This window comes from Pelodiscus sinensis, chromosome 17 (genome assembly GCF_049634645.1).
Source record: "Pelodiscus sinensis isolate JC-2024 chromosome 17, ASM4963464v1, whole genome shotgun sequence".
Classification (NCBI taxonomy): Eukaryota; Metazoa; Chordata; order Testudines; family Trionychidae; genus Pelodiscus; species Pelodiscus sinensis.
This window is the reverse complement of record NC_134727.1, coordinates 26,940,816-26,965,163: the sequence shown is the minus strand read 5'-3', so window position 1 is coordinate 26,965,163 and position 24,348 is coordinate 26,940,816. Positions and strand designations below refer to the sequence as shown.

At 44.4% G+C, this 24,348-nt stretch overlaps 1 protein-coding gene across 2 annotated transcripts in view; it reads left to right on the top strand.

The window, feature by feature from the left end:
• Positions 1-24,348, top strand: part of FSTL4 (follistatin like 4) — a 600,213-nt gene that overhangs the window by 349,378 nt on the left and 226,487 nt on the right. For both annotated transcript variants that reach the window (XM_075900372.1, XM_075900373.1), the window contains exon 5: positions 19,836-20,026. In XM_075900372.1, the coding sequence (XP_075756487.1) occupies positions 19,836-20,026 (191 nt within the window). The remainder of the gene's footprint in view (positions 1-19,835; positions 20,027-24,348) is intronic.

The following is a 24,348-nucleotide window of genomic DNA, read 5'->3' as shown; positions in this document are numbered from 1 at the left end:
TGGAAGAGGAAGAGTCTGTCTCACTTTTTCCCCAAGGCATCATAGGAATTGTCTCTAAGGCTAGACTGCAGCACATAGGATCTTCCCAACTGGAAGGAACATTGCCAATAACATTCAGAGGCCCCTTTAGTAAGCCTACATTAGGAGTATTAAAATGGAACTGTGCATGCTTTATTGTGGTGTTATATGTAGCTTAGGAACTGCAGAGAGATGACTATACTAGTTCAAACTAGATTCTCCAGTGACAACATACAAGGAAAATGTTTTGGACAAATAGCTAGGTATTAAACTGGCCCAATGCTTTCCTCCTGTTCCAGCAAATAGACAGGATGTGTGTCTTACAAAGAGCTCTGATCCTGAGGGAGGGTAGAAGGACCAGGCATACTGAGATCCCATAGAGGGATATAAGTGACTAATCGACTAGTCGACTATCCAATCAGCAAAAGCTGATCAGATAGTTGATACACTAGTCAACTAGTTGCTTCCCCCCCAGCTCCAGCTCCGTGGGAGGGGACAGGGGTGCAGCCCCCCCCCCACTGGGGCTCTTGCATATTGGAACTTCCAGGGTCAGTAGGCAATTCAGAGTCATGCAGGCACTTCCGCTTTGAAATGCACAAGAGCCCCAGCAGGGCATGGAGCCTGGGGCTAGTGGGGGGCTCTGAGCTGAATCAATGATGAAGTTGTGACCGCGAGAAATCCCTGTGGGCAGGGAGAGAGAGTTGAAGGACTGCTCCTGCCAGAACTGGTGTTAGGGTGAACTCCAATAAGTTTATTAATGTGTGTAGTTTCTTTTATTGTTTTTAACCTATTTTTTCTCCAAAGTGTGTTTACCTCAGAAATAAAATCAGCTTACACAGAAAGGTGTGGCAATTTGTAAGTGAATCTGTGAAGAGAAAAGCAGGTATCTCTGGATAGCCTGTCTGTGCTAGAACTTAATGAAGGCAGAGAACTGTGCAGACTGGAAATACTCCAGACGGTAGGGGAGCTGGTGCCCTGGGTAGGCCACTGAGAGGAAATACATGTGCAGTTGCTCTGAATTGTGACAGCAGTGACTCTGAGAGAGGTTTTGAAATTGTAGTGGATAATTACTTAAACTAGATGCATAAACAGGGGAATCTTGAATAAGAGTAGATTATTAGCCTTTGTATTTAGCACTTGTGGAAATACTGCTGGGACACCATGTCCAGCATTGATATCCACAGTCAAGAAGGGTGGTGATAAACGGATTCAAAGAGCTTGGTTTGAGAAAGGTAGCCGTGTTAGTCTGTTTCAGCAAAAAACAACAAGGAGTCAAGTGGCACTTTAAAGACTAACACATTTAAGCTTTCATGAGCTACAATTCACTTCCTCAGATGCTGAAGAGAAAAAGAGAAGAGCTACAGGCTTAGAAGGTTAACCAAAAGGATTAGAAAACATGCTGTATAGTGAGAGACTCAAAGAGCTCAATCTCCTTAGCTTAACAAGAAGGTTAAGAGGTAACTTGATGACAGTCTATAAGTACCTATATGGGGAACAAATATTTGATAATAGGCTCTTTAGTCTACAAAGGTACAACATGATCAAGTTTCTGGAAGCTGATGCTAGACAACTTCAGACTGCAAGTAACAGTGAGATTAATTGACAATTGGTCCAGTTTATCAGGGGTCATGGTGGTATCTCCATCCCTGAGAATTTCAAAACCAGGATTGGCTGTTCTTCTCAAAGAGCTGCTCTAGGAGTTATTTTTGGGAATTTCTATGACCTGTGTTATATGAGGGGGTCATAACAGATGGCTACAATTCCTTCTGTCCTTGGAACCCATGAATCAAATCACTTTTCACATTTAAAACTGTGTGAACATTTCTCAAAATTGAAACATACTGCCCTTTGAAGAATATTATTTTAGCAGTAAAATTAGATTTTTCCACCAAAGAAAGCCTTCCATTTCCCTCCTTGTTTTTATTTTAACCATATTCCTGTGAAGGACACGTAGTCACCAAAGTTGTTATTTCCTTGTTATCTGCCTTTACTCAAAAATTATCTGAGGATTGGTCTTAGATCCCACTGTAATAATCTGCTACAATTCACAGAAACTGGGACTGCAATTTTCAAAAGGGGACAATTATTGTGCAAGCTAGATTAATGAGGTGTCATCACAATTTAGCCACATTCACCACTGACCTTTCGCAGAGAGGATTGGCTTGATAAATGTACTTCATTACCAAGTTCTGACATGAAAATAGAATCACACTCTATGTTTCTTGGCAGGCTGATCAATATTTTATCTGCCAAAGCATGCAGAAGTTATAAACAGAAGGAATTGTGCAGCTGCTACAAAAACATAGCAAAAACGGAATAGCTCCGAGTGAACAGAACATGTCAATGTGACAGGTGTTATTCACAGCATTTCTGCAATCAGAGCTTACTATTCTATTTTGGGATTTTTTATTGTTTGTTTGGCTTTAATAATTCGAAAGACAATCAGGTGTCAGAGGCTTTATAAGTGCTAAAAAAGACTTGTTCCTTCAGAGATCTCCCATGGAAGGGAAAAGGGAAATCAAATAATTCAGAATTTTCTCTGTGTTATGATAATTTTAAAGTGTGTTGACTCATTTTGGCTTCATGCCAAGTAATGCAATATCAGTAAAGGCTGCAGAGAGAAGGCTAGGGCTGGGGGTGACAGTGTCACTTCAGAATGTTCATAGAGGATAAGGAGGTATTTAGATTGCTTATCTAAACTTTTGCCAGAAATCCCAGTCTTTGAACTTAGCAAATATGCTGAGGTTTTATACAAAGTTCACAGGAGGGGATTCACCTTGTGTGGGATTTATTGGAAAGTCCTAAGTAATTTCTTTTAGATTCCTTGTAAGCAGCATGCCCAACTCCCAAGAAGGTACTGACCTCCAATACTATTAGGTAAACAAAGGCATTCCTGTGCCCATGGTATCTGGCACCATGGGAAGAAAAAAACATGCAAGCTATTCCTAGGGAAGGCTTAAGGTATTGGACAAAGGATTACTACCAAATGACAGTACCTTTGCTTTTTATGAGTAGCAATATTTAGAAGCGATATGGATGCTATAGAATATGTGCCTAATTGAGGAAGGTGACTTTGTTTTGGATACAGATTCTCGTCAGCATGAATTGGAACACACTGAATCTTTTATAATAGTTTTATTATTAAGGGTGTTTATTTAGGTATATATTTTATAAGAGCAGTGTTTAGGTTGCAATGTCAAAAATTAGAAAATCCCAGATTCATGGTTGTCTATAGCATTCATTCTGGCACTGTGCTGTGCACTGTATAAGGTAAGAGTTCTCTGGAACCAGTAGTGTGCAATCTTATAGTTAGAGGCTATGTCTACACAGTGTGGGGTTTTTGGAAAAAGGTAAGTAAATTGCAAACCGCTTGTTTTTTTGGAAGAGGCTTTTCCGACAACTGGCCCATCTACACAAGTCCAAATGTGGGGGAAACCTCCTCTTTTGGAAGATTCTGTATTCCTCATAAAATGAGGAATACAGGAATACCAAAAGAATGTGCCTGTTTTTTCCAAAAAAGCAGACGCATTCCCTGGACATGGCAGAGTTTTTCCGGTGTACCACCAGTATCCCGGAAAAAACTCTGTAGTCTAAACATAGCCAGAGATAGTAGTATTATTTACAAGAGATTTGAATTAAGGTTGAAAGAGCCTCATCCCCATTTGGGGTGGTGGGTTTCTGGCACCATGCACTGGGTTCCATGGGGACCTGGCCAAGCTCTGTTTTAGAAAGGAAGCTATAGCCCCGCATGCCGCTCTCAAAGATGGGGCGAAGAAGGGGGCAGTATGAAGTGCTAGAGCCAGTTGCTGTGTTTGGAAAGCAATAGGAGGAATTTTGAGGGACAGGAAGCCCAGCCTCAATTCCTGCCCCATGTAACATCCCCTGTGGTGTCTGTGAAAGATCAGGATGTAACTGCCAGTGAGCAGATTTGAACCTAAGATTTCTGGAGCATTAATATAGAACTATAGAACTATAGAGCCAGCTGACTCTCTGCTTAGGCTGTAGTGCTTCCTTGTTCCTCTCTCACTTTAAGTGGTCTAAGTGCCACTACATGGGATAGTGCCACTGCATGGGACTCACACTAGGTTTGTGGGTGATATACTTCCCCTGAGGGAGCACATCCTGTGCTTCAGAGACCCAGTGGATATCCCAGACGAGCCCCTTACTTGTAACCACCGCTGGCCAGATTTGAACATGGGACCTCCGGAGATGTGCGAGTTACAAAGGCACGCTGCACCAATTCCCTTCTTATCCTATAGCTGATCTGATTGCTCCCACTACGGTGTCTGCTACTGCTGCTTCCATAGAGGCATGCATCTGGTCTTAGGATATTGGTGTATTTAGTTGTGATTCAGTCATACGGACAAAGGTTTCTTGAGGAACAGACATGAGAGAAGGAAAATGGCATTTTTTACAACAAAAGTTGAATGGAATTGCTTGAGATAAAGAAAAGGCTTTTCCCTAACTGAGGGATTTCCCTGGACAAATAACAAGGGTCTCCTGCAAACAATGGAGGTGTGAGAGGTTGCCACAGAGGAATGACATCCTGGAACAGCCTTCCACAGGCACCGAGTGAATCTTTGCTTCAGGGAAGAGGGGTCCACAAGCAGCAGCTGTTCCAAACCCCGGAGGAGGAGGCAATTGGTCAATACGGATTAAGGAACCCTTCACTCTGTTTTTTCTTGAATTGTTTGTGATCATGCCCCAGACCAGAGAAGCTGATAGCCTCTGTGGGCCCCTGGGCGAGGTATGTGGGGGACTGGTTCCAAGCTCCCAGAAGGCACAGGGTGTCAGGAGGAAGGAGTGGGGCTTTAGTACTTTGTTGGACTCTGTAAGGCTACATCTACACTGTAGCTTTCTTGTGGAAAAGCTTAGGCAAATGTAGCTCAGTGTGGAATATCGCTGTGCTTTATTTGCACAATTAAGGAGCAGCCATTTTTGCACAAGAGGCTTTTGCACAAAAACGAGCAGTGTAGACAGTTCCTTTTTGCGCAAAACCCCCCTCTTGCACAAGAGCCGTTCTTCCTGAAAAAATGGGGAAACAAAAACCCCCCTTGCACAAAAACTGCTGCTCATTAATTATGCAAATTAAATGGCGATATTCCATGCTGAGCTTCATTTGCATAAGCTTTTCTGCAAGAAGGCTACAGTGTAGACGTAGCCTTATTCTGGACTTCAGTGGTGACTTGGCCAGATAGCTGAAGCCTGTCTATTGCAAAGAAGACCATTACTATATTAAAGCAAATACCACAAAGAGATGCTGGAGACATGGGATAACCTTCAGACAGTGCTGTCAATACACCAGACCCCATCACTGACCCAAACGTCTTATCAAGCTAGCTCTTGGTAAACATATGATAACTGTGCTGAGTACAGTCAAATTATGAGCTGCAATTCAAAAAGGAACATTTGCACTCCACCCTTTGCTACAGGGTACAGCTGTGAAAAAGTTACACTTCTGAATTACTTATTTATGAGCATCAACTATTATATGCCTTAAAAACTGACTCTTAAAATATGTACTGAGTTAAAAAAACTCCAGAAAATTTTGGACAATTTGGATTCATATGTGAACTTTGCCACTGAGGACTATTTCAGTAATGAACCAGAACAGCCTACATGAGCACCTCTGAATTTTGTGATTCTGTCCTGTTTCAAAAAATATCACCCAATAGGCTTGCTGAGTGAAGCAATTAATGTACCGTATATGTATATACTACAACTAAGGACTGACTGCTAAGACTGAAGGTTGCTCATGGAGAAAGTCAGCTTGATACTAAGACACACTAAAGACATATACACCACTAAATCAACTGAAGGCATTAAGAATTATTTAAGCATAGGTAATTGCTATAAATTATCATTGCTTCAAGTTATTTTGCTAGGAGACATTCCGATTAAACATGTCCTGATTAAGTAATGCTTACACTATTAGCTTTAGCATCACAGAAACAGAGAGAAAAGGAGGATGAGAATGTAAATTCTGTCCCACTGGAGCATGCACCAGGGGCTAATTTTTAATATTATTACTGAACATAAGAGGAGAGGACAAAAGAGAAAGAGTTGCTCAAAGTGCATGAGCCCCAGAGAAGAACGTCGTCTGTTGTTTTTTTCCAGATACAGGAAGAAGGAACTGAATGAGTGCTTTTCACTTTCTAAATTAATGTTGTATGTGGAAAGTTACCAGACTGATAGTCAAACTGGAGCTGAAATACTCCCATTCTCCACGGGACAGATACAGTATAAGGAAGTTAAGTATTGGGTAATTGACTAATCAAATAGTCGATGCATTTTTGCATCGACTATTCAATTAATCATTAGGGTGCCTCCGCCTTTGAAGTGTAGCAACAGCCTTATGGCTTTCAAAGGTGAAAGCGCAAGAGCCCAGGGTCAGCTGGGGACTCCTGCACTGACCCTGGGCTCCGTGCAGTGCTGCCACTTTGAAATGCCGCGTGAAGTCCAGGATCAGCTGGGGGAGTCCCCAACTGATTCTGTGCTCCATGAAGCATTTCAAAGCGGTAGCACCACATGGAGCCCAGGATCAGCTGGGACCCCAACTGATTGCAGGCTACAAGCAGCACTGCCACTTTGAAATATGTGAGGAGCCCAACGCTGCACTCCCTGAGACATTTCAAAGTGACAGCACTGCACAAAGTCTCCAGCTGATCCCAGGCTCCATGTGGTGCTGCTGCTTTGAGGTACCCCCCACTTTCCTCCCCACCTTGCTGGCTCTACCTGATAGAGGCAGTAAGGGTGGGGGGGAGCGACTTGTCGACTATCGTGTCGACTGTCCAATAAGCATTTGCTTATTGGGTAGTTGACTAGTCAACTAGTCCTTCACATCCCTAGTATAGCATAGGATACAGTACCTCAGCTTTTAGTCTGATTAGCTTACATTTTGAAATAAGTCATTTTGAACAGAAAACTGAATTTTTTTCCTTAAAAAAAGTTGAGAGTTTTTTTCAATGTTGTTTAAAGATTTTGTTTCAAGATTTTTGAATTGTGTCAAGGAAATTCATTGAAACTCACCCTCTTCAGAAATTGTTTCAGTTTCAGTGAACAGAAATTTTTCAATGAAAATGTCATGACAAGCTCTAATGGGGAAGCACCTGCAGGACCTCAAATAATTGATCAAAGTATGGTTCCCCCCCCCTTTTGTTGAAGATGCTCATAAGACAAAGGTGCTTCTGGCATCCCATAGCACCTCAATTCACAGAGAGTGATGGTGGCCAGAAACACATTTTTCCATCTGCCTCCAGCCAGGAGCTTGTGATCTCTTCTCTGAAGCAAACCTTGTTTTGTTATCCAGATCTTTATGACCTCCAGGGCAATTCAAAAAATGGAGTTTGAAGTATAAAACCTTGCTAGATTTAGATCTTGGCTATCTTACCAGTCATTTCTCTTTCACCATCTCTCATGGAAACAATAGGGATGTTAGATAATGTGCAATTAAATAGTCATGTAACCGTATCAAAATTTTAGCAGTTACACAACTATTCAATAGTCCCCAGAGGAGGGGCTGGCAGACAGTATATTCTCTGCCCCACTCCTGGGGAGCTCCCTTTCCATCCCATGCTGCTGCCTTTCTATTAGTGGCAGCAGTGTGAGGTGGCAGGCAGGAGCTGGTCCACAAGGGGATTAAGTTTAAAAACCAGCTTCTCTCACAGACCAGTTCCTGCTCACTGCCTCTATATCAGAGGCAGCAGCCCTTGTCCATGGGGGTCTGAGCTCCCCATGGACAGAGACTGCTCATTGGCAGCAGCCCATGTTCATGGGGAGCTCAGACCCCCCCTTGGACAGGGGCTGCTGCCACAGAGTAGCCTCTCTACACAGGGAGCATGGGCCCACCATGGACAGAGGCTGCTTTGCAGCAGCCTTCCCCGACCCCATACACATGCAGTTGCCTCAGTTACAGCAGCAGCAAGGGGAAGGGTGAGTATAGTTGACAGTATTAATGGATAAGCCCCGGCGTATTCGTTAATCATGTTGTCATCTACACATTGACATCCTTCACTCATGAGCTCCTGAGACAATGCCATTGCCTGATCCTACTGCTAACCACCATCCTCGCTCAGTAGAATTCCTCTCGTTTAGATGCCCAGAGGCCAACATCATGAAAGAGAAGCCACTGCAAACATATATCCTGTCAGTCTGGAATAGTTAAACTGAGTCCAATTACAAAAGCATCCAAGTCCCCACAAGCTGCCGACAAGCCATGAGATATCTTTTAGCAAGATCTACTGACGAGAATATTATGAGATGAGAGAAACTGCTAATGATGAGTTCATGTTGTAAAGGGAAACTGCTGGAGGGCACTCGGAGACAAGGATTGGAATAAGGGAGAGAAATAAATATTTCGATGATTCTTTTTTGTTTAACAGCCATGATTACAATACCTGAAAGAACAGTAAACACACACAAATGAACAGTGCTACCAAAAACCTGGAGAGAGCGTGAGTATTTAGTGGATAAAGCTACTGGAGTCCAGTCACAATTTAAGAAGATTACAAGTGTCATCAATGACAGGAAGGAGAGAGAGAGAGAAATGATAAGAATGTAGAAGCTCTCCTCCAATCCAGGATTGCTAGCTGCCTCCGTGGGGACAAAAGGCTAACAGACTCCTTTGTAGAGTAAGGAAAGGAAAGGCATTTTAGCATTGCTAATTTAACTGTCCTTGACATTTATTTGCCACATGAAGGGATTAAGGCAACAGTGTATCATCCCTCAGTGTCATTTCTCTGAGTATATTGGTATAAAGCCTTGCCTTGTGTAGTCACACCTGGGCGGAATGTGGTCCACAAAGAACAGAGGAAATAGTGTTTTGTAGCAGCATGGGCCCTTCTTTCTCTTGCCAGCCTGTGCACTTCCGCTTGGCGAGATGGGCCTCAGGTAAAGAACTGCCTCCTATCTTCCACATCCAGGCAGTCAGCCTTCCCCTCACCACAACTAGATGCTTGTAATCTTTCCCTGGAGTAGGAAGCCCAGCCCCTCCTCCTGAAGTTGCTTACTCCCCTGCAGTTTCTATCTTAGTAACTGCTTAGACCTCTGTATATCTTTCTTTCTTTCTATCCCCATCCAACAGTGGGGGCTTTTAAAAGGTCTCAGGGCTGAGGTGGAATAAACTGACCCTAAATGGTCCAGGGTAGCCATGTTCATCTGATCCTAATCTGCTGAGACAACCCCTTATCATCTGATCCTGATTGATCTGGAGTAACCCATTTCTAGTTGAGAGGGCCTTTTACCCTTTTAGGGCTACCTTTTCCTACCCTATTGCAGCCCTCTGGCCTGACTTAGTCACCATTTTAATTAGAGATAGGCTCTAGCAGCATTATGGGGATCCACATCTGGATTTTGGACACTCTGATTTTAAGAGTTTGAACTCAGGGCTTTGGTTTGGCCAGTCATAAAGATGAGGCCATTTGCAAAATGGACCTGCATTAAGGTCTGGATTTTGAAAAATCCACATTTGGGGTTGTTTGCTTCAAACTGATTTCTAACTTTAATAAAATATGTTCATGCTCTTTGGGGCCAGTCTAACTTCAGATTTGTAGGAGCAACTCCCACAGACTAATGTGAACTGCCCCGGACAGCAGTAGGTGTATTGGTTTATGTGAGGAATAGATAGGAGCCTGGTGTTGCTCATGTGCCTTAAGACACATTCTTTATCACTTCTTTATATGTATGGAGAATTTATGTCATGGAGAAGTAGGAAATGACTATCTCATTTTTCATCCACATGGTGCCTGACTTTGTGTCTGTTTATGATGGCTACTGGCTGTGGTGTTAGATCAGACAGGGACTGTTAAAGCAATCAAGCAGGAAAAGCAAAACAATGACACAGAAGTTTCCTTGAGGAAACCATAGAAAAGCTGATTATTGGGGAATCCGCACACATCACTCCAACCAGGCTAAAAATGGTTTCCTTTCCCTGAGGCAATGCCTAAGGTCAAAAAAGACTAAACCATTAGAGTCTCCCTGGTCTAGAGAAGGGGAGTGAGTGAGCTAAGGGCAGGGGATGGGGAAGTTGTCAGTGAGTATCAGGAGACACACACAGCCAAAGAGATCATGCTGTGGGGAGGAAAGTTTGCTTATCTTAGCCTGGACATAATCTACATCAAACATACTAAAGCATTCAAGAAATGTTTAAGACTTAGTTTGAGGAAGGGTTGCCAGGTGTCCAGTTTTGAACCAGACAGTTCAGTATTTGAGCTTTCTGTTTGGGAAACAAATTAAGAAAATATAAATGAGAAAATATAAATGTCCGGTGTTTTCTAAATAAGATGTAATGTAGATTGTGATGTAATGTCAAGTGTGTCCGATATTTTTGTTGAAACCACCTGGGAACCCTAGTTTGAGGGGAAATAGGCAATCCGTGGTTTTTGGTTTTTACATTTTGGAATGGAATGAGTGCCTCACTTCAGCAGGCAGGAAGAGGTTGATAGGTGGATCAGTTACTTCTCCAGTTGTAATGTCTGCACTGTATTTGGATCCCCTGCAGAGGGCCCCACACCAGCTGCCTTGCGTTTGTGGAGCTGATGCTGCAGGCCTGTTTAATTGCAGTGTTGTCTTCTGGGCTCCAGCTGGAGGCCAGATGTCTACACTGCAGCTAAACAGCCCTTCAGTCTAATCCCTGGGAGGCTGAATTGACTGCACCGGCCAGGTTCAGCTGAAGAGTAGATACACTCTTAAGTGGCTGATTAACAAAAGCAGAGAGGTTTGGCTGCTGGGAGGCTGAGAGCTACCTTGAGGGAAACACTCCTGACTGGAGAGGAAATTGCAGGAGGTGACAGAGCTCCAGGGAGAGAAGATAAGGGAGAACAGCCCAATAAAAGAAACCTGCAAACAGGCATAGATAGGAGCAAGCCAAGGGAGCAGCAAGGGATTACAAGAAGCAGACCTTGGCTGCTCACTATAGAGTTGAGCACCCAGAAGAGAGTGGGGCCCTGACTTTTACCAACCTCTGCAGGAAGGGAGGTGTAAGCTTTTGGAATCATAGAACTGGAAGGACCCTTGGAAGTGCAGTCCCTTGCACTCATGGCAGGGCCAATCACCACCTAGAACAGGACTGCTCAACTTTGGAAGCCCCGGGGGCCACAATGATTCTAACAGCACATGCCAAGGGCCACAATTTAAGTGTGGTTGCATGTACATGCAAATATATATGCAAATAGCATCTTTCACACTGACAGGCACACTGTGCTGACCCTCCCAGGGGATGCAGGGACATGCCAGCCACCTCCAGGACCACAACTACCATCAGGACACTGGGAGGCATGAATACAAAGATTAAGGCAAAACTACCCAAAGCGCAGGCCCCGTTTAAATCAGTTCTGATGATATTAATAACATTCAATATATATCCAATTTCCACCCATATGACAGCACTTTTAATGAGCAATGACAGGCCAGGAATTTAACTACTAACACGCCTATCAACAGAAGACCATTATATTGATTTTTTTGTTTTGTTTTGGCTCCCATCCACAGGCCGCGTGTTGAGCCCTGTGTAAACCCAAACCGCACTGCAGGCTGCAAACAAGTGGACCCCGGGCATCATGTTGAGAAGCCCTGATCTAGAATAAAGGGACAAAGACTACTGAGCGGAGACCAGGCTTCAAGGCCTGATAAAGTCAATACTCTTTAGTTTTTGGTAGAACTCTTTATTATCCTGAAGTGAGGCTATAAGTGACCTGAGCAGGGGGCTAACTCACAGGAAGGGACAGAGCACCAAGTGGCCTGAGCTGCTGCTGCCAGAAGAGGGTGGCAGTCACAGGCCCACTGACCGGAGGGGGCAAAGGTGACAAGTGCCCAGGGATCCAGAGTTTCTGCCACAGCGGTGGCTAGAGTTCCGGGCCCCTCTGAATAGGCTGAAGTGTGGCTCTGAAGGCTGGGGGGGAGGAGAGGCCTGCTTCTTGCCCCAGGGCCCACCAGGGCTGTCGGTCCTGCTGGGCAGCCATGAGAGGCACAACAATGAGTATCGTGTCTACACCTTCACTCTACATGCTTTGTATTCTTGGGAGAAGGAATCAATAATGCTGCATTGTGAAGCTGCTTTCTCTGTGTCACTGCAGACTTCTATTGTCACATACTGCTGAAGGGAATCTCTTAAAAGGCTGTGTCTACACTGGCGGCTTCTTGCGCAAGAACAGCTGTTCTTGTGCAAAAACTTGCCGGGTGCCTACACTGCACGTGCGTTCTTCCGCAAGTAAATTTACAGTCTAGCGTCGGAAAACAGGGCTTCTTCCGGAAGAGTTATTCCTCTCCCCACGAGGAATAAGACCTCTTGTGCAAGAGCTCTTGCACAAGAGGGCAGTGTAGATAGGCAACATGAATTTCTTGCGCAAGAAACCCTAATGGCTAAAATGGCCATCAGAGCTTTCTTGCGCAAGAGAGCATCCGCACTGCCATAGACGCTCTTGCGCAAAAGCACATGCCAGTGCTCTTGTGGCTTTTGAGCAAGAACTCTTCCGCAAAACAGTTCTTGCACAAGAAGCTGCCAGTATATACTTAGCCCCACTGTTGCCAAACCCAGTATGGCTTGCTGCATTACTGGTCCAGCTACTGCAATGCTGGCAGGTGGAACCGAACCTGGGACTTCGGGAGCTTAGTGCATGAGCCTCTGTAGCTTGAACTATAAAGCCAGCTGGCTCTCGGCTAAGGCTGTAGAGCAAACTCATTTTTTCTCTTTCAGTACGTGGTCTAAGTACCACCATGTGGAACAGTACACCACACCTAGATGGTGTGTGGATTACATTACCGTTGCTACTGGGAATTCAACAGACACAAAGAAGGAAAGTAAATGTCAGAGGAGGAGAGTGTTGTGGAGAAATCCAGTACCTGGAAGTGGATTCTCCTAACAAATCCAACAGGGTTGTCTAAGCACTTCCTCCTTCCATGGGGGTTAAACTGAGTGTCTTCATATTTCATTGTTTTGGGGGAGAAGTATCATCTCTGGGGCAATCCCTTAAACATGCAATTCTGTTTAGCTGTCAATATCAACTATGCCATAGTTCTGTTCGTAAGTATAGGAACTGGCCCCAGTCCCTGTAGTTAAATTGCTATCATTTCTTCCTTTCTCCAGCGATTGTGCAGTTTGCTACTCATTCAGCTGACAGCAATTATAAATGCCACTGAGGCTGTTGTTGTTTCTTCTTATCCTAGTGTGATCAGCATGTGCTCTTTTAAACTGGAGGAAAGGATAGTGTCGCTATGATGTTGTTCAATAATATTAGTTCTCTTTGGTTTGTATTCCCTAGCATGATGCCATCATGCTGTTCAGGTCTTTGCTGGGCAATTCCGCACACTGGACATAGCAGCAGCAGGAGTGGAAGTGAAAGCTCTTCTGAATGCAGTTTGCTGGCTATGATAGGATTTGCAAAGCCTCTGGAAGTTGCTGCTAGTGACTGTTGCTGATTTTGTGTCTGGTTTCTACTGTGGTTTGTTTTGTGTTTTGGGACTGAGCTGTGCGGCAGTTCAAGGGCCACAGTTTCAAATCCCATGTGCTCAAATCTCTATAGTACACTTTATTTTACGATGCAAGTGCCACGCTAGTGTGAGGATGGGATTTTTGAGGGATAAGGCGAGGTGTGTTGAATTGTTAGGTTTCCATCTGATAATTCTTTGCAGTAGCTACAGGAAAAAATAGTGACAAGGTGCCACTTAAAACCACAGCTGCTCGGGCCTTGAGGTAGTAACAGGTTGCATAATCCATTTACAAAATCCTAGTGCTGTGTGTGTGTATATATATAACTGGGTGGACTAGGCTCCCTGCTGGAGGCATTGTGGTCTTGCCACACCCCCTCCCAGAAAAACAGTAGCGAGATCCTCCAAACAGGCTAGAATGGCTGCAGGAGAGGGGAGAGGAAGCAGCCAACCAGGGGTCAGGAAGGCCATATAACAGGAGCTGCAGAACAGAGCAGCAGTTAGGTGCTGTGCAGTGCAGTAATAAGCAAGTGTGTGTGGTGCAGACAGCTGAGGGTGGAGATCTTGTGGTGAACATGACATAGTCCTGAGGTAAGGGCAAAGATGGCAGAGGGCCACAGGGAAGTGGCCTATGGAATCAGAGGAACCCTGCAATAGACATAGCAGACAACTGCTATCTACGGGAGTAGAGGGCTGGCTTTGTTTATTTTGATGCACAGATTGCATGGCACTTGGCTGAAGGGCTAAGTCACCGAAGAGCCTCCATAAGCAAGAAGAGAGTGAAGGCACATGCATTCAGCTCGGGGCACTCATGAGAGGCTCTTGCAGCCCCATTACAATATGTTACTGAAATTTGTGCAAACCTATAGTTTGTCCTCACATTCCACTCAGATTTTCATACTACCCAGCAATGCACATAAATAATTGGAGGGGTACAGTGTGGATGTGTGATTTTTGCTGGATGTGCAAAGGTGCAAGCATCATTTAAAAACACACTCTAATGGCCCATGGAAGAAGGTTGAGTAGACGAGACTTCCTTGAAATAGTGAACACACAAAAGTGCAAAAAATTACATTGTGTTGATAGCTGGTGATGTTTTGAAGTCAGCTCTCTGCCCAGCAGAACCCTTCCAGCAATCCAGTTATTCAGAAGTCTAATTGCTCAGTGGCATTTATACAAATGAAGCATCCAATTAGTGCCAAAGTGTTCCAAAGGCAAGATACGCCAGCCCCCATGGTGTTTGTGTTCAAACACTTATTCCCTCCAAATGTCTGCTCTGCTTCATCTGGCAACATGTTGAGAGCAAGCTCCTGTTATAAGAATGGCACTTTGAGGCAACATTCCCATTCTTTTCATATTTGATATATTTTATTGCATTGACACATTATTATAAGTTTCCTTTATGTACATAGCTGTGCTCTCTTTTTGGCTCAAGCTACAGCATTTATGGCACTGTGCCACATCAAATTAATTTTGCAAATAGGAGTGGAATAGCTCAGTAGTGTACATTTTTACACTGTTGCCAAATTCCAAGTCATTCTAGGGTGATTAAATTTAAGCCAGAAAGTTTATCAATGTAAGGTTAATACACTGGAAGGAAGCATGATTTCAGCAGAAATGGGATTCAGGATTTCCGCCATTAACTCTGTCAGGGTATGTCTACACTAGCCACCCTAGTTCGAACTAGGGTGGCTAATGTAGTCATTAGAACTTGCAAATGAAGCCTGGGATTTAAATATCCCGGGCTTTATTTGCATGTTCCCAGGCGCCGCCATTTTTAAATGCCCCGTAGTTCGAACTACCTGCCCGCGGCTACATGCGGCACGGGCTAAGTAGTTCGAATTAAAGCTCCTAATTCGAACTACCGTTACTCCTCATTGCAGGAGTAACGGTATGAGGAGTAACGGTAGTTCAAATTAGGAGCTTTAATTTGAACTACCTAGCCCGTGCCGCGTGTAGGCACGGGCAGGTAGTTCGAACTACGGGGCATTTAAAAATGGCGGCGCCCGGGAACATGCAAATAAAGCCCAGGATATTTAAATCCCAGGCTTCATTTGCAAGTTCTAATGACTACATTAGCCACCCTAGTTCGAACTACTATGGCTAGTGTAGACATACCCTCAGAAAGTCTGTATCTTGGTGATGAACTAGGCACATGATTCCCTGCTAGTGTAGATGCACTCTGTGAGCTGGTGTGCTAAAAACAGAGGTGTAGCTGCAATAGCACAGGCAGCAGTGGCATCGTTTAGCTTTCCCACGTACGTACTTATGGGACTTGGGCATGGGGTTCTACTTTCCATGCTACTGCAGCTACACTGCTATGTTTAGCATGCTAACTCCATTACAGTCAGTAGTAAAGGGCTCACTGAATACAATGGGAGCAGAGCTTCCTTTATCTTTTGTGTGCCCCCACAGTAAGATGAGAATGGGAATTACAGTAATGTAATAAAGTGAAGATTCATTAATTATTATTTGTTAATCAGTTTGATATCTCTGAAAGAAAGGCACTATAAAAGAGGAAAGAGGTGTTATTTACATACAAAAATTACATTAGAATATTCATAGCATTCCTATATTAGTTGGTGTCACCTTTATATTCCCCATGCAAACTTAACTCTGCCCTCTTATGCACATACATTATTAAACAGTCTTTAATTGTATGATCCCTTAAACTTTTACACTAGGACCCCTGCCTCAGTGAGTGTAGAGGATGGGTGTTCCTCAATGAATAAAGTAGCTATACAGTCTTTTAAATTTAGGACCAGATGCAAAGTCCATCAAAAAAATTCTTCGACTAACTTCAGTGGACTTTGAATCAGGTTTTTAGTATGAAGATTTGTGCTTCAGAGACTTTACGCCTTCCAAAAGCCACCCTGAATGACTGAGGAAGTGATTATGACCCCTCAGAACATTCTTGTTTAGGCAAAGTTATTATCAGTGTCACCAAATGGCCCCATAATAATAATAATAATATTTTAAAAAATAGATCTGGGAGCAAACCAGACAATTTTTTCCCCTACTTGTGGTATTCATCTGGAACTGGAGAGAAAGGAACTGTGCAGTAGCCAAATCCCTAAAAATATAAGAACTGCAAAACTGTTTGATTACGATGGATGAGGCAGCTGAATTTTCTTTAGCTAAAATGCATGACAGAAAGCAACAGAGATCTGGGTGCTTCGTTGAGAATAGGAATCAATTGACATGGCATTGGAAAAAGCACAGAAACATAAATAAACCAAAGAGAAAACTGGCAACCTAGTGTTGGCACAACAGGGTAAGCAGGAGTGTGAAAGTTCAGTCACTCATTTGTAGATTAAAGGGAGGAAGAGCCAGGAGCTCTGTGGAGATCACAAAAGGGAGAGGGGATGTTTTGCACCACTCTCCAACAGTCCTTCTGGTCACTGCAGGAATTGTGATGACATGCTCTGGAATGGTCTACGTCCATGGTGGGGAAGGCCTTCTGAAAATGTAGGGGGCTGGCAGAAGGAGGAGAAACAAATATCTTGTTGATATTAGTCTCAGCATGGATCTTACTAGGACACTGATTGGAAAATACCACCTGAAGCAATGAAGATAGGTCCTGCTGGCATGCCTTGTATCCAGTAGGCTCATGGTATTTTTAGAGGCTCTGAGCACAGATGTGCCAAAAAATATTCTGAATCGATATGTCCACTGTCAAAAAAATATATCCCACTTGTAATCCAGTTTTGGTGGTAGTGGGGTTCTAGAGAAATGCTCCTCATCCCCTCCTGCCTTATTCTCTCATCAAAGTAACCCATCAAACAGTGCAACCCAACAACAAAGAGGTTGGAAAATCTGTCCCTGAAAGAGCCTCTTGCTATAGAAGAAGATTTTCTTGTGTAATGCTCCTCTTTCCTCCCTGGGTTATTTGGGAGCAGGCCACACTCACCTGTGTGCCTGGGTGCCTGATTGTTTTAATATTAAAGGAGATCCTAAGTACCCCAGTGATGATGTTGTATAATTGGGGATTCCCTGTCCACCCCCTTGCTGCAGTCCCTTGCTCCTAAAGGAATATACAATGGTGGTGCTTTCACCTGGCTGGCCCTGTATGCACTTAATGGTATGCCTTGGGAGCCTCCAGGAATAAAATTATTCTGGTAATAATCTGGATCTAACTCCAAAACAACAGTTATAAATAATATACATCTAATTGATTAAACTAGAATTAACACACTTTTACTTAATAACTTAAAGAAACGGGGCTTATCAGATTAAAAGTGAATAAAATCAATTAGCAAAATACACAGAAATAAAGGAAACTTATCTAGCTGGCATTTTACACTGCCCCCCTTTATCCCACCTCAGGGTGTGCACTCCTCTGGATTCACTTGCTTGTGTGGACGCGCTTGAAGGTCTTCAGCTGAAGTGGAGACAGCACTGTGCAGGTTGTGTGTGTCATTTCAGGCAGTCAGTCAGCTGCAAAATCCCTGTGCCACTGGAATAGGCCGCAAAATCCCCATGCCACTGGAATGCCAGCAGCTCTGGTTCACTGGAAAGATCACTCTGGCTGTCTCTGAATCCAGAATCAATTTGCTTCTGTGCTCCATCCCAGGCAGCACTTTGCCAAAGAACCACAGTTACACACAGTTACCTTCTATGCAGGAAAAACTTAAAAAACAATGCTTAGTCTTGCAGCACCTAAAAGAATAACAAAAAACTTAGATGGTGTCATCAGCTCTCGTGGGCACAACCCACTTCTTCAGATGACAGAAACAATCACCAACAGCCCCTGAAGCAGCCATGAAGATCCAAGTCCCAGCAGGCTCTAGCTTCAACACAACAGCTCCAGGCCTGGAAAGAGCTCCACACTAGGGATATTAAATATTGGTTGAATAGATGATTAACCTCATGAATTCTTATCGGTTAGTTGACTATTCTATAGTCCCCAGGCAGCCCCTGTCCAGGGGGGAGGAGTCTGAGCTCCTGGACCCAGCATGAGTGGGAACTGAGCCTGCCTGCTTGGCTCCTAATATACTTTAAATGAGAGCTGCAACGGGGGTAGGTCCAGGACACAATGCAAGTGGGGACTGAGCTGGGCTGCTGGCCAGCCTGCTAAAAAATTTACTGGCAAGAGGAGGGGGGGAGGGGAATGTGTGTAATCTGTAGCATTAACTTGTAAGCTTTTGCTTATTGGTTAATCTGTTAATTGACTATACTATTACATTCCTTCTCCATACCAACAATCTGGCTCCTCTCTCCAAAATGAAGCCTCCCTAACTCTGTCTCTCTATGCCTGGAAAAGAGCAAGAGTTTTTCCCTCCTTTTTCCCAAGGGCTTATGGGAGTTGTAATCTCTAGGGCTAGCTTGCAGCACAAAGGATCCTCCCAGTAAAAGTCAGAGGCTCCTATAGTAAGGGAACTACACTTGTCTTTATATACCCCACAGATCTGCATAAGCAATTCCTGCCAGTGCTAGTTACAGACCCTCCCAAAGGCAATAATGAGGCCTTAACTTAAAACACTTTTTAAAAGCTGATGTTGTCAAGAATTAAACTGAATAAGAGCTTCAAACTAAGCCTCTTACATTAGAGTAAGATGATCTCCAGGCCCATGAAGATAGAAGCCAATAGATAACTGCCTTTCATGCTGCCTCCATAGGAATTTCTAGGTCACATGGAGTCTTATTGTTTGCTCCAGTAGACCAATGTCACTCTAGAATAATTGCACTGAGGCCACCATTTTTACTGAAAGCAAAATCTGGCCCAGGACTAGATAGTATCGCCAGGGTTAGCACAATGACATTCTGCTTCTGTCGCACAGAGGATGATGGGTACAATCCATGCCATGACACCTAAGCACCCTTTATTATCTTCCCAGTGTCCAGTTTATCAGCTTGTGGTGGATGTACGGTTCTCTCTTTGTATAGCACATTGCCAGTGAGATAAAAGTCTTAGTGTCACTGTGTGTGTCATACCTTATTTGACAAAAGCCCTACAGTTTTTAGTCGGGGCAATGCTATTTTCACATGGTATAGGGCTGTACAATGGGACTTATTTATGATCCTAAAACTTTGTAAACACTGACTTGCTAGAATTTATTATTTTTCCTTATTGTCCTCGGGTGCATGTATTTATTTTATAATCATTGCTAAGGAATATATAGTGGACATTTAATATGGGTTGGGATTATTAGACATAATTTTATTGCTATCCAAACCTTTGTAATCTATACAGGAACATGTTTAAGTGCTTCCTTGAAGGTAGGATTTATAAAACATGCTAGCTATTGCTACAGGGAATGATTGTAGGATCTGAGAGCTAGTATCTGCACAGGAGGCTGTCATTGATTGTGCCTTACTTTTTCCTTCAGAACTTCAGTACTCTACACAAATCAAATTAAAAATACATTTTCAAGTAATATCATCTTCTCTTGTAGGTGACACTTGCACAATGGCAAACTACAGCCGTCTTAAAAGCATACTCCTGGACTTTCAGGCTCATCACCACAACCAGCTGGGCAGCCCTGTGGAGGATAGAACATTCCAGAAGCGCTTGTTAGTCGAAGACCTGTTTAAGTACCTGGATATAAACAGTGACAGGCACCTCAGTAGTGCTGAACTGGCTCAGGTGGGTATATTGCTCAATGAAGATTGAATTATGAAATGGATTGCATTTTTCATTCTCACTGTAAATTGAACATAACACGCGCACACAACTGTTCTTAAAAGAATTTGATTGACTGACTTGCATTAGGAAGAGGAAGGAAAGTCTAGTTTAGTATATAAAAAGTATTTTCCCCTCCTGCCTTGGGAATCTGAGGCATTTTCTCAAGCAGTTTAGGATACTTTCCAAAGAAAAATATCACAGTTTAGCCAAGACTCTCAGCATTCCCTTCAAAAATAAATCCCTTACTAGTTACAATCATTTTTGGAAATTCAGCCAGCTGATGACAAATATAGACTTAATTTGCATCTAAAATGGATTTAAATTAGAAAATGAACCTTACTCATCCCCTCACCTTTCAACCACTATATTAGTGTACCAGTAAGTTTAAAATATTTGAAAAATTTTGTTTCCCCCACATGTCTTTGCAGTTACGAAGTGTTGATTATCAGAACATAATAAAATAAGAGAAGATGCAGACTCTGGAAAAAAACCAATAATCTTTATTTATCAACATGCTGTGTTTTTTTAAACAAATCTAATTGCTAAAGTTAAACAGACATGGAGCACTGAAAGTTGAACTGATTTCTATGAGTACTCAAGGTGCAATCAGTTTCCAGTAGGTGCCAGAAGGAGCTATTGAGAGAATCTTGACTGTGAAGAGAGTATGTACCAGCGAAAACTTAGATACTCTATGTTCCTTTCACCAAAGTTGCTGGCTGATGGGTATGAAGCAAGAAGAGGAAATCAATCACACTACACAACACACAGCCTTAAATACATCACATATTTTGTGCCAAAACATTTGCACAGGCTAAATGTGTGTGAGAGTTATCAGGACGACTTCACTCCTAGATATGTGAAATATGCCAGCCCACAGTGTGTGAATGTACCTTAGTGCTCACCTACCATGCCACAGCCTTGGATAAATAGTGCCAGTCATAGATTAAATGTTGAAGGTGGCTTTTCTTTGGCTCAGAGAAGTATAACTTCTCAAAGTGACACATTTGCTCCTCGCTATGGGTCAAATAGCTCCATCCAAGCCTGTGACCCTCCTGGCTGCAGGTGTCTACATCAGTTGGTCATTTGACTGCTGGGATGAGAGAATGGGACTGACCAAGGCACAAACCCCTCCCACTTAAACACACTCCATGTTCAGGTAGGCAGTTTGTAGTGTACAGTTTGAGCAGCTATGTTTATATCCTGCCCATGTTTTAGAGCAGCCTATTTCAGGAACGTCCCCCATCTAGGAAGAGGGGGGAAAGTTATTTGTATGTTCTTAGACGCTTAGCACGGCATTGCCCTGTCAGGACTTAAAAATGAGGTTGGGATTTTAGAAGGTCCAGAGTTATAAAAATGTTCAGAGAGCAAATAGATGGATTCTGAATCAAAGGTGAGCATCTTCAGAGGGATCAGAATTCTCTGCTGTGAAGTTGGATTTGTGTGCACCCTAGAATGGTAAATGGGAGCTGTGTGCAGAAGTGTTTGAAAAAGCTCTTAGGAGAGCGAGCTACAAAAACAATAGCAGTTCTACAGGCCTCTTAGCACATTTGTCTCAGCTCACCTAATTAAAACCACAGGAGAATTTTAAAATTAGGGAAACAAACTCAGAACGAGAATGTTTGTAATTAATTATCTGTATATATTTACTATTCTAGTATGCTTTACATGAGAATAATTAGAAGCAAATGGCTCTTAGGAAGCCACTTCAGTTGCAAAAGTTAGCATTTTATCACTTTTTTCTAGATAAGTATCTCTAGTTCACACTCTTCTGGGTACACATGATGTATGCTTTTAGTTTCATGGGGAAAATGAATACACTGGGCAAATGGCTGGCTAGCAAGCTTACTCCTCTTATGAGCTTAGTAGTGAGTAGAACAGTTTGCTGTAGCTTTAATCCTTATGTAGTTGACACGGTGTAAGATCTTTGTTAGACATTCAAGGTGACAGTAAATTTTCTTCAATCTCATAGCTATGAATATATAAAGAAGTTGATCTAAAATTTGATTTTTTTCAAAAAGAAAAGGTGATGGATGTATCCTCTCCAAAAAGATTTTTCATATATTGACATTTGATTGTCTGTTCTAATCTTATTCCATTCTCCATTTATGTGATGCTTCCTCCATCAGGACATTAAAACAGAACTTGTGTTGAAAAAAAAAGCTTAGCCATTTATACTTATTAGATCACATAATGTATCCTCATTTGCTCCATATTTCTTAGAAAAATTACAGAAGGCAAAACTCAGCAAGCTAGTTTTTTGTTAGGGTTTGGTTTATAGTTAAGAATGCACCCTCCTATATTATGTCAATGAAGAAGCAGTATGGTCTAGTCTAGGGATGTGAACGGGAAATCTTAATGGGCAATGGTTACCGGGTAACGGTTAACTGTTACTCGGGAACAGGTCCGTGGGCAGAAGGCTGCAGGGCAGGGGGTGGAGAAGTGGAAATAGTGTGGGGGGGGGGAAGGGCTGCAGGCAGGCTGGGAGCTGGCAGCCCTCCCCCCGACACATACACACACTTACGCCCAGCGCAAGTCTGCCAATTCCCAGCTTGCGAGCCCACATGAACTGTGAACTAGCACCCCCGTGGTGCTAGAACAGGCCCTGTCCATGACGCAGGGGCCATTCCAGCCCAGCTGTGAGGGGTGGGGCACTCCAGCCCAGTGGTTAACTAATTAAATGGGATTTTGCACCCCTCGTCTAATCAGCACAGGAGTGGAAGTCAGAAGCTCATAGGTTTCAAAACCAGCTCTAGCATTAATTTGCTGTGCAGCTTTGGTCAAATTGCTATGGGCAGAAGAACATGTTTAGGCTTTGCCTATACAGGCAGTCCCCGAGTTATGCGGATCCGACTTACATCGGATCCGCAGTTACGAACGGGGTTTGCTGCCCGTCTCCCTGGTCTGCTGGTTTCCAGCAGACCAGTGAGACGTGGAGCAAAGCCGGGGAGCACGCGGGCAACGGACAGCCCAGACGCGCCGCGGCTGTCCCGCTGCCTCAGAGGCTTTGCTCCCCGTCTCCCTGGTCTGCTGATTTCCAGCAGACCAGGGAGACGGGGAGCAAAGCCGGGGAGCACGCCGGCAGCAGGACAGCCGCGGCGCGTCTGGGCTGTCCGCTGCCCGCATGCTCCGCAGCTTTGCTCCCCGTCTCCCCAGACCAGACACGCCGCGGCTGTCCCGCTGCCGGCGTGTTCCGCGGCTTTGCTCTCCGTCTTCCTGGTCTGCTGGAGACCAACAGACCAGGGAGACGGGGAGCAAAGCGGAGCAAAGCCGCGGGGCAGCGGACAGCCCAGACGCACCGCGGCTGTCCCACTGCCGGCGTGCTCCGCAGCTTTGCTCCACTTTGCTACCCGTCTCCCTGGTCTGCTGGTCTCCAGCAGACCAGGAAGACGGAGAGCAAAGCCGCGGAACACGCCAGCAGCGGGACAGCCGCGGCGCGTCTGGTCTGGGGAGACGGGGAGCAAAGCCGCGGAGCACACGGGCAGCAGGACAGCCGCGGCGCGTCTGGGCTGTCCCGCTGCCCCCGTGCTCCGCGGCTTTGCTCCGGACGCCTGTGGTACAGCAGCTGGGGTGCTGCCAGTTGGTCCCGTAGTGCCACTCTGGGTGCTACTGGACCAACCCGGCAGCACCCCATCTTCTCTGCCCCAGGAGTCCTGATTCAGCCACTGCTGGTCAGTTTCAGCAGCGGCTGAATCAGGACGCCTGGGGCAGAGCAGCTTGGGTGCTGCTGGGTTGGTCCAGTAGCACCGAGGAGCAGCGCTACTGGAGAAACCCAGCAGCACCCAAGCTGCTCTTCCCCAGGCGTCCTCAAGTCAGCCGCTGCTGAAACTGACCAGCGCTGACTACAGGAAACCTGAGGCAGAGTTGCTCTGCCCCGGGCTTCCTAGAATCAGCCGCTGATCAGTTTCACCAGCAGCTGACTTGGGGATGCCTGGGGTTCTTAAGTTGAATCTGTATGTAAGAACTGGCGTTCAGATTCAGCCTGTTGAAATTGATCAGCAGCTGATTCCAGGAAGCCCGGGGAAGAGCAACTCTGCCTCAGGCTTCCTGTAGTCAGCCGCTGGTCAGTTTCAGCAGCGGCTGAATCTGGATGCCAGTTCTGACTTACATACAGATTCAACTTAAGAACAAACGTACAGTCCCTATCTTGTATGTAACCTGGGGACTGCCTGTACTTGATAGCACAGGTTGTATCTCTCGAGTCCAGCTCTCCTGGGACCTGACCAATGCTAACCCAGAGAATTTGCCGAACCACGGGAGCTCAATATTGTCTAGCAGCATTGCCA